The sequence below is a fragment of the Poecilia latipinna genome, unplaced genomic scaffold, assembly GCF_001443285.1.
Source record: "Poecilia latipinna isolate Pla-1442-1.1 unplaced genomic scaffold, P_latipinna-1.0 Scaffold1572, whole genome shotgun sequence".
Lineage (NCBI taxonomy): Eukaryota > Metazoa > Chordata > Actinopteri > Cyprinodontiformes > Poeciliidae > Poecilia > Poecilia latipinna.
The window spans coordinates 23,465-34,668 of NW_015114188.1; the positions used below are offsets into that span (position 1 = coordinate 23,465).

At 39.1% G+C, this 11,204-nt stretch overlaps 1 protein-coding gene across 2 annotated transcripts; it reads left to right on the plus strand.

Moving 5' to 3' along the window:
- The first annotated feature begins 1,138 nt into the window (after positions 1-1,138).
- On the plus strand, positions 1,139-7,037 carry LOC106963726 (dimethylaniline monooxygenase [N-oxide-forming] 5-like). Of its 2 annotated transcripts, none has more exons than XM_015058796.1 (10): positions 1,139-1,465; positions 1,838-2,019; positions 2,725-2,913; positions 3,009-3,174; positions 4,046-4,188; positions 4,525-4,721; positions 4,906-5,053; positions 5,134-5,341; positions 6,056-6,128; positions 6,208-7,037. In XM_015058796.1, exons 2-10 carry the CDS (start codon positions 1,888-1,890, stop codon positions 6,620-6,622), a joined length of 1,671 nt encoding a protein of 556 aa, XP_014914282.1. In that variant the 5' UTR covers positions 1,139-1,465; positions 1,838-1,887; the 3' UTR covers positions 6,623-7,037. The 2 variants fall into 2 exon arrangements, with proteins under 2 accessions (XP_014914282.1, XP_014914281.1); XM_015058795.1 differs by having other exon boundaries at positions 1,879-2,019.
- Positions 7,038-11,204: the final 4,167 nt, after the last annotated feature.

An 11,204-nucleotide genomic window follows, 5' to 3' on the forward strand; every position in this document is an offset into this window, starting at 1 on the left:
CTTGTTGCTGAAAATGTGCAATATAAATAAAATTACCTTACAAAATATTGACTCAGAATACTGTTGAAATTACTGTTGAACAAACTTATTTCAGTTTTTCATCGCAACAAGAGTACTTGTTTGCTTAGCAATTGCTCAATGAGTATTTGAATAGATTTCAGGCCAAATGTGGAGTTGTATAAAGGTCTTTTTGTACAGAAAGTACAAACGTCTGTGCTTATTCTTTAGCTAAAACAAATAAAAATTAAACCAGGACAACACAAAGGTCAAACATTAAGACTGGGGCATGAGAATTATTGTCAGACAATAATGAACGATTAGAAAGATCTGGACTAAAGGTAAAGTTGATGCTTTAATCATCAAGTACAGATACACAAGACAATTCATGACTTAATTATTTGCTACAGCTGAAGGTTTTGGACTCTTGCTTGTTGTTTTTCATTTTTAGTTTTAGCAGTTAAATATCTGAAACGCATATCAAAATGAAAATGTGAGCTCTTTATGAACACCAACCAACATGTATGTGATATTTTAATCTAAAGCTGGTAAATAGTCAAGAAGAAATTTTGATTGGTTGAATGTACCATTATTTCAAGTCAGTAAAACAGGACCAATAAATCAAACACCATATTTTGAAACTTTTTCCATAAAAAATGTAGCTTTTGTCCTGTATTGCTGTACAGGACAAAAGGCTGTAATTTATTAAGGGTGTGGATAATATAACATATTACCCACACCCTTTTAGCTAATACTCAGTTGAAGCACCCTTTGATGCAACGTCAGATTATTTGCTCAGCTTTTTGGCATTACTCTGTCAAAAATATATTTAAAAAAATGTATTAAACAGTATTCATCTCAAGCAATTTAGCAGAAACATGAAGGTTTTGGATCAAAACATTTTTTATTTTTTTATTTTTTTTTGGTACTAATCATAAATTCTTCCACTGTGACAAAAACCTCGAATAAAACTAACTCCGGAGTAAGACACCACCACTCCTGTGTTTCTCCGTGCTTTTCTTTCAGTGACGTTCTGCGTGGCAAACCACCAAAGCAATCTGCAGTTGTATTTCAAGAAGCTTCCTCTCGCAGAGGAAGCTTCTTCTCAAACAAGGTTGTGGGAGTATTTTTTAAAACACGTAAAACCTCAAAACCGAGCGCGTCTAAGTCATAAAATATCCTCTTATCAATAACTCTCATCTTTTAAACGTTCGTCTTTTAGCTTCTATGTAATGTCTGTAAGCTATCTCTCCAGTTGGTGTCGTTGCCAGCAGCATGATTAATGATTGTTTAATGTAGCGGGTATTAAAGCGTTTCCCAGCCCAGGAAGTCTGTTTACTTTTCCTCCCAGTCTCTGTGAAGAAGCAAAGGTTCAGTCTGCGAACGAAGCTCCAGGTTGCGCTCCACCCACTGCATGCAGTTATATAAAACACCAAGAAAACGGGTTTCCTACTACTGAACCGAAAAGGTACGCCATTTAAGATCACTTTTTGGCACGTTTAGAGGAGAATGAATGTTGTTTTCTTGGAAATGAAAGCGCCAAGAATGAAGCTTCGGAGCAGCAGTTGTTTTGAATATCTCAGGGAGGGAGGAGCGTCACGCTTTGCCCTCTTCGACTAGATATAAAAATAATAATAATATAAAAAATTGTTTTTAATTTATTGGGGGACTCTTGAGTCGTTTAATCAAGTGTTGACGCGAGGTGTGTGTGTGTGTGTGTGTGTACGGCTTTGTAGGGTTTTTTTGTTGTTTTTTAAAACTTGAACTATGAGATAACGCAGAATTAAAATGCAGCTTCGTGACGTGCGTCTCTGCACGGATGCGTGTTGATGTTCTGCAGGGTAATACTGGTTTCTTTCTCCTCAACGATCCGCTCCGCAGAGCTGAAGCATGAGTCGTCGCGTGGCCGTGGTCGGAGCGGGAAGTTCGGGTCTGGCCTGCATGAAATGCTGCCTGGACGAGGGGCTGGAGCCCGTCTGCTTCGAGAGCAGCGATGACATAGGAGGTCTCTGGAGGTTTAAGGTCGGTGCAAGCATTTTGAAGCGAGGGTCACCTCGGTTAATCAGAATATCGAATACTTTTTGTGTGTGTGTGTGTGTGTGTGTGTGTGTGTGTGTGTGTGTGTGTGTGTGTGTGGAGGGGTGGTGAGTTCAGTACAGCAGGTTCATTACACATAATGCGGGATCCTTACCGAGGGTCGATTATTCTTTCTTATAGTTAATGAAGCCCCAAAATTCAGATTTTTTAGAGAATTAAAATATGATACAGGATTAAAAAATCTTCAAGATCTGCCCCGTGAAGGGTAATTGGTGAGCTGTATATTCAGAGAGCCCTGTCCTAGCATATAACTGGAAAGTTCAGTGGAAGGAAAAACTGCACGAGCATTCCTTGTGATATTCCCAGTTTCTTGCAAAATTGTAAAGCAAAATCTGATCAATTATGTGTAAAATTTCAATTGTAAATCAATGTGCCAAGTGTCTGGAGGAAAAGGGGAAGTGGCAAAAAAAATAAAAAATTAAGTGGGTGGGAGGAACAGTTTGGGCTTCCATGTCATTTTCACATTTTCTGAAAAATTTAAATTTGGGCTTACATTAGCAATAAGAATGATGTAGATTATCAAAACTGTATGCTTAAAGTTTAACTTTTTGGAGTGGAGATGCAGCTGTAGTTTCACAGCATGGAGAGCTCATTGGACTTTGTTTAAGCCCCAGCTGTCTGTTGCTGCAGGAGAATCCAGAGCCGGACCGCGCCAGCATCTACAATTCACTCATCATCAACACCTCCAAGGAGATGATGTGCTATAGCGACTTCCCCATCCCTGCACACTTTCCGAACTTCATGCACAACTCCTTCATCTTGGACTACTTTCGGATGTACGCAGATCACTTCCAGCTCACCAAGCACATCCGCTTACACGTAAGGAAGTGACTGCCAACGTCAGGCTCCCGCCTCCGACGCGTTCGGTGGTCGACCTCCGTGGCCGACTGTCTCTGTCTTTCTGTTTCCCACAGACCCGAGTCGTGAACATAAAGAGGAGGTCCGATTTTTCCCGTTCGGGACAGTGGGATGTTGAAACGGAGAACAAGGACGGCAAAAAGGAGAAGCACATTTTTGACGCTGTAATGATCTGCATCGGACATCACTGCCACCCTCACCTGCCTCTCCATGACTTCCCCGGTAACGCCTCGGAAAAGTTTTACACCCCTTCAAACTTTTTCACATTTGTAGTGGCGACAACAAACTTGAGTGTACTTTTAGGTGGCGCACCAGCGTAATACTAGCATATTTGTGATGAGAAATGAAAAAGGAGATATGGGTTTTCTATTCTTTGTAGATGCGAAAATCTGAAAAGTGTGGTGTGCTTTTGTATTCACCCCATCCCCGTCCCTTTAAAAAAAAAATCCTGATAAAACATGTCGAAATTTGTGTCTGTTCTGTAACAAAAGGTTTAAAAAGGAACAAGCAAAAAGGATAACTGTTCATGGCAGTGAACATATAAATAATCTTGTTTTTATCTAACACCTGGTGTTGTATGTTGAGCACAACTGCAAAACCTAGCAACCTTTGAAACAGCTTAGCTTATCATGTTGAGGGAACTCTTTACTGGACAGTAAAGTGGTTTATTATTAGCAACAACACCGAGCAATACTATAGTGTCTGCAACCTGCAAACACCTAGTTTTTATCTAACCCACCTCCCCTCTCACCTTTGCCCCCTTGCAGACACACTCACACCCATTCACTGCACCCTAAAACTGCTAGACGTTTGCAACGGGTCCACTACTCCTTATTTTCTCACTGCGTCAGACCTTTGCTGCTATTGTTGCTTTCACACTTTATCATTCGCGTAAAAATGCCTACAAATGCAATTTCAACTCTCAGTACAAACTTGTTTTAATTTATCTTTTATATTCTCCTGAGTTTTGTCCCTTGTCATAGTTTCCTCATATATATATATATTATTGTTTCTATATCACAGAGGAGACCACTGCAATTTTGTATTTTCTAGCAGCATAATGACGAATAAAAATCTTCTGTTTTTGTCTCAGGCATCGAGACTTTCAAGGGAGAGTATTTCCACAGCAGAGACTACAAGACTCCAGAGCAGTGGAGAAACAAGAAGGTGGTGGTGATCGGAATAGGAAACTCCGGCGGAGACATTGCCGTCGAACTGAGCAGATTCGCCAAGCAGGTGGGACTGAAATCACCTCGGACCCGACTCGCGTCTTTAAGCCGAGATGAACTTTGTGGAGCTTTCGACTAAAGACCGTCACATCCATGAATGTTTTCACATTTTTGTCTTGACACAAGCATAGATTTAGTGTATTTGCTTAGGATTTCAAATGGCAGAGCAACACCGAATAGTTTATGAAGTGAAAGGAAAGTGATGGAAGTTGTGTTTTTAGAAATCTTGCACACATTAAACTCTGAGTAGTTTTATGTGTGCACAAACTGTATTTTCCCTTTTGGTTTAAACTCTCAGTGGTATTTACATGAAGATTTCCTAAAAGTGGCAACTTTCCTTCAGGTTTACCTGAGCACTCGAAGGGGAGCCTGGATTCTGCACAGAGTTGGAGACAATGGAATACCGCTTGATTTGCTGTTAAACAGAATGACAAATCTTCTGAGACACATTCTTCCCTCTGACTATATATCCTCCATTGTGGAGAACCAACTCAACAGCAGAGTGAACCATGCTCTGTACAGTCTAAAGCCCAAACACAGGTACTGGATGTTTGCAGATTCTATTACAACCTGCCAAAAAAAAAAAAAAAAAAAAAAAAAAACACTGAACCTTACCAATGCAACTGTCATTGAATTTGCCTTACTTCAGGTCTTATCAATAAAATCCTTATAATTCCTGCAGCTGTGTTGTGAATTTAGCCCCTCTGTGCCTCCTGTTTCTCAGGGTGTTCAGTCAACATCCTACTGTCAACGATGACCTTCCCAACCGCATCCTGTCCGGAACAGTTCAAGTAAAACCCAACATCCGTAGATTTCATGGCTCCTCTGTCGAGTTTGACGATGGAAGCGTAGTGGACGATGTTGACCTTGTGGTGGGTTTAATTGTCTTTTTGTGCAAAAAAAAGTGGCAGCGCTGGGACAAGGACTGACAACCTCTCTTTGTGTCTTGAAGGTGTTTGCAACAGGTTACAAGTTTTCCTTTCCATTTCTGGCCTCTAATGTGGTTCCAGTGACTGATAACTACGCATCTCTGTACAAGTTTGTGTTTCCACCTGACCTGGACCGACCCACGCTGGCCATCATTGGACTGGTGCAACCACTGGGAGCCATCATGCCTATCAGTGAAATGCAGGCTCGATGGGCTACAAGGGTCTTCAAAGGTAAAAAAAAAAAAAAAAAACCATATTGACTACCTTTATTTCATGTAATTAGTTGGCTAAATGGGGAAGAGCAGGTGAAAGCCCCGCCCAGAATGGAAGGGGCGTGGCCTCACTGTAGAAGTCGTTACTAAGGGAGGAAAACTGTAAATTTGTTATTCTCTGCATCAGCGAGGTGCTCAGAAGCTGAAGTACAAACTCTGTAGGAAGTTGTACTTTCAATGACGAGACAAGTCTGTTGTTAATTTTTGCTGCAAGGGAGAGAGCGAGAGCAAGACTTTCAGCAAATAATTGGGAGATTGAATTGAGCACGAGAAAGTTTCCTGATTTTCTTCCCTGCTGTCAGGAATCATGCTGGATTTTGGAAATATTGACAGGCTTTTGGCAATCCTAAGTTAAATTAAAAATGTATGTTTTCTTTGGAACACATTTGGGGAGGTTTTAGTAATGCTTGCTGCTCTTAACTGCACTTACAGTGCTAAAGACAAGCAAACAAAAATAATTTAGTAACCGCTTATTGCAGGAAGGCGAGAAAAACATATTAAAAATGCAGTTTTTATATCTTCTTACGTTATAGTTCTTATAGATAAATCATAAAAAGCTGCAATCAGTTCAGAGTTGCCAGAAATCTGCAAAAAATGTGCTACCAATGTATTTACTGCACATGTGTCTTTTCCAATGTCTTAATAAAATGTCTTTTTTTTTTTTTTTGCTTAGGCTGCATAAAGCTTCCCTCATTATCCACCATGCAAAGAGACATCCAGTGCAAGCAGGAAGCCATGGCCAAAAGGTAAAAGTTATCCAACGGTTGTTATTACCCTCTGTGCGTGTCATGTTGTTCACATGCTGAACTCGAGCCTTGCTATCAGGTACGTCACCAGTCAGAGACACACCATCCAGGTCGACTACATGGACTACATGGATGAGATTGCAAACCTGGTGGGAGTCCGACCCAGAGTCTCCAGGCTGCTGCTGACCGATCCCAGGCTGGGGCTGAACCTGCTGTTCGGCCCCTGCACCCCCTACCAGTATCGACTCAGGGGACCCGGAAAGTGGGCCGGCGCCCGCAAGGCCATCCTTACCCAGTGGGAGAGAGTCTTTCAGCCCTTGCAGACCAGGCCAGGCAAAGACCCCGAGCGACGGAGATCTCTGAAGTTGCCTCTGCTTCTGTCCGCAGCGGCGGTGGGATTGGCCGCCTACTACAACCGGAACAGCCTCCCCGCATTTCTGCAGGATCCTGCTGCCTTGCTGGACAGGGTGAAATCCTCCCTGCCCACACAATGACGCTAATGTCCATCCGTTCATCAATTATCTCTACCCGCTTGTCCTTGCAGGGTTGAAGCTCGTGTCATGACTGATTACATTTGCCTTTAATTGCGGTTTTAACTCATAAACTTTGTTGCATACCGTTTCACTACTGATCTTTTTAAATGGCTAAAACTAAAACTTTACAATACTTTATTCTCTCTTTGACCAAATAGAGCCTTTCTGTATACAGTTATCTTCCTGTAGTCCTTGGTTTAGATAATTTTATAAATCTGTTGCAACACCTACAGCCTCTGTTCTCAGGTTAAGGTTTGAAATGCCTCCATGCATCCATTTAAGGACAAATATAGTGTGTATTTTTAATTCTTACACTCTGAAACCCTCTTTTGAAATCATGTATGCAGTGCATCTAATAAATGTTGCATAAAAGTTTTTTCTTCTTCCTTTGTTCAAGTTTACAGACAGAAACATTTAGTCACATTACAGCCACGAACTCTAGTATACATTTAATTATTATGTTTTATGTGATGGAGCAACAAAAATAGTGAATAGTTGTGAAATGAAGGGCAATTGTGGGGCATCCATTCCCAGTTCAGATACTCGGATACAATACAGAGCTAAATTCAGGATAATTGAAAGAAAAAGAAAAGATTTTAGATTGTGTAAAAGACTTGAGACAAGGGGTTAGGTTTGCCTCCCAGTCTGACAGCAACACTGAACATAGAGCTTGATCTACAACATGCTGCTTTAGATCAAAGTATTTCCATGTTTCACATGGCCCGAGGAAAGTACAGACCTTAAACTGATTAATCTGTTTTAGGACATAAATAGACTAAATTGCCATCTTTAAATGTCCCAAATGGGTACCGACGGCACAAAAGCTCTTGCAGCTGCAACGGCAGCAAAAAGGATTTCTGTGAGGGACTGACTCAGAACGCACGATAAAACATTTATATGAAAACATACAGACAAAATAGAGAAAAATCTCTTGATGTGCAAATGCACACCAGACTTTTGTTTGTAAAAAATGTCAAAAAGCAAGTATCATTTTCCTTCAACTTCTGAAATATAACTCACTTTGTGTTTGTCTGACACACAAAACCCTAATTTAATAAACTAGATACATAAAAACAGATTTTTATGTATTTAACGACAGACTGAGTTCGAACTGAGCTGAAAATGTTTAATAATCTCTGTCTGCATTTAAAGCCAAATGACTTTGTTCTCTGCTTCACAAACCTTTCCATGTAACTAGTCATCTTTTAACAGCTTTCTGGCAACTTTTCTCAAACCCTTTAATAAGTTACATTTCAGGAAAAGAAGATAAAAAGTGTTGTTTTTTGTAACCACAAATTCTTTACTTAAATCACTTCTCATAAGCTTGCAATGGGATAAAATGCACTCAGTCTTTTTATTTATTTATTTATTTTTATTACAAAAGCCACTTCATCATCAGTGAAATAAACCAAACACTTTCTGAATGAGATGAGAGGCTGGAGCAACTGGGCAACCGTTTGCTTATTTCCAGTAGGCCTTTGATAAGGAGCCCAAAGTAGGTCAACGCCGAGCTTTTTATGGTCATTGTTGACGTATTTTGCTTGCGCATTAGCCTCTCGCAGTGACACAAAGACACAAACTTGTACAATGTCATACTGATATGGTACTACAATTATTATCAAAGGGACAAAAAAGAAAATCAGCTTTTAAAACATTGATAAGCTCCGGTTTGAGCAATAAGTTATCCATGAACACCGTTGACACTGTGCTAAAGGTTCAGACTGTTTTGCATTCACACACAGACACTTTCCTTTGTTCGCCCTCTCAAAGTGTTGCACACCAATATCTTAAAGAGACAGAAATATTTTGTATATATATATATATATATATATATATATATATATATATATATATATATATATATATATATATATATATATATTAGGCATTATATATATATATATATATATATATATATATATATTAGGCATTATATATATATATATTATAAGAAAAAAAATGCTTTGATTTTCATTCAGTGAAGTTTTTGTTGCAGATATTCTGGGAAGTAATGCTTGATTCTACAAAATGTATAAAGGAGTTGGAGGAAGAGTTGGAAGAAGCAGACAGAGAAGGCTCTGTGATTAGCTGAAACTGAAGAGACCTTTGATCGGGCCTCTGGCTCTGTCGGTTGTAGCTGGATTATGGACGGTCAACAAACATCCTTTCAGCTCTGTCAAGGGATCAATTAAACATACATTAACAGAAACAGATACAATATTTAAAAAAAATCCTGACTTGGCATACTGTAGTTGCTTACTTTTTAGTATTTAGAGTCCGCAAAAGTAAAAGATTTAAAGAAAAACTAATGTTTAAACTTTGAATTTGACACCTCTGTTGAATTCATATATATAAAAGAACAACAGAAACATGTGCAGATCTGCATTGTGTGATAGTCTGTTTTCACGGTGGACGTCGGGTTTAGACATTGTTCACTTGCTTATGGCGCCATCTAACGGTGAGTGCCGACTGCAGCCTGAGTTCGGTGTGAAAAGGTCATGGGTTGTTGTGGTTCACCGCGTCACACTGTCGGCATGTGAGAGGAAGTTCCCGCTGGGAACCGAATCAGATGTGGAACAACTGCAATGCAGGATGAAACAGAGTAAACGTTGATTTTGTTGTTTTTCTTCAGGTATAAGTAATTATGGAAAAAGGAGACGACGCACGTTGCAGTGGTCATCCCTCCACTAAACTCCCTGGTTCAGGTGATGTGTTGATTGCTAGTTTTCTTGAAACAGTCAGAAAAAGTATTTTACTGAATGATCCTCCATTTTTGAGAAATGTAGGAGCCTCCCAGTGTTAGTCGTTCTTTAGGTCGTGGGGTAAATATTCTGGCATAATTCAGGTTGTGTTTTTAGACCTCTCATTTTTGCAGACTTGAGTTCAACTGCCTTGCTGGAACAGAGATGTCTTCTTTTTTTAAAAATAATTAGCAAACATCTTCCTGAAATCATTAGGCCTTATTCCAAAATACAGAGAAAAAAAAATATTATTTTTTTTATTGGCATTAAACTACTGCAAGTAGTTTGCAGTCATTGCTCTGTTAGAACAACCAAAATATCAACCATCTGATCCAAACAGTCGCCCTCAAATAAAAGACAGTTTCTCAGAATGAGCGAAAAACAACCTGGTGAGAAACGTAGCCCCAGAAAATATTACTGGTTGCTATGGCGATATCAAAATGATTAACTTTTCCTGAAGTTTTCCAACTGTGAATGGTATCTCAGCTACAGAAATCCAAAGATTTGTTGCTTCTTTCATCAAAATGACACCAAAATAGTGTATCTTTGGAGATGTTATGCTTTTTACATTGGCACCATCAATTAGGGACATCAGGTGTCATTTCTTGCATTTCAAGCAGCACAAAATTTTACCATAAAACAAAAACATAAACCGGTGGAGTGGAGTTTTAAATAAACACGCTCTACAAGCCTCTCTGGGCTGAAACATCTGCTGGGAAAGCAGTGTTTGAGACACTTGAACTGAATGTAAACAGTGCAGGGAAGAAGGGAAGGGGAAAGAGAGAGGGGGAAGAAGAGAAAAGAGGGAGGAAAAATCTGAAGCTTCTACCCAAGCACATGTTTCAACAGCATTCATGTCATTGTAGTAATAATACCTGTTTTATGCTCCACTAAGAATATTTTACACTAATTTCAAGTTCAATATAGCATAACATCCAAATTACTGTTAATTCTGAATTACTATACTGTTGATAGTATCACTTTTGAGAGGGCCAACAAAATTATAGAACACACAAATAAATGATCAATGACATTTATTCACTTTTACACAGGGAAGAAAGGCGTTTTAAATTCTTGGGGGTACTATGACAAAAAAAAAGAATAAATAAATAAAAAAATCATATGCATACATTATTATGCACAGAAAGGTAGCGAGCATTTTACTTACACACACACACACACACACACACACACACACACAGTTACTAAGGCATGCTACTCTGTGTTACTGACATCGTGGAGATTCTTTCAGATGTCTACATCCTGGAATAGCACCTGACCCAAACTCTTGTCCGAGTTGTTCTTGAAATCTGCCTTTGAAATACAATCATGAAGCCCTTTTATCCCCAAGGCTCCTGAATGACACAAGACAAGAACTTCTGGGTTCCGGACCTCAATAAAATTATGTATTAGTGCATGCCTGGGTCGCTCTTCTGCTTTTGTTTCTTTTGTTTGGTAAAATAGTCAGCATTAAATTGTCTGCATTAAAAATTAATAAAAATAAATATAATAGATCACAGACTGTTCCTAGCACTGTGCAATGATTAATACATGAATAATTCTAATGAATTAATAGTAATTAAAAATAATAGTGGATAAAAGGCTTCAGAACATTTATACCACAGCAGGTATGGAAAACCACAAAAGCAAAAATTAAATCATATACAAATCTATTAATCTCTCCATGTTAAATAAATAAAAAGTATAATGTTTTATTTAAATATTTATGTCAGCTTGAGTCATGCAGAGCTGAGCTGATCATTTCCATAGCAACAATCAGAAGTAAGACCTTGTGCCAGAAG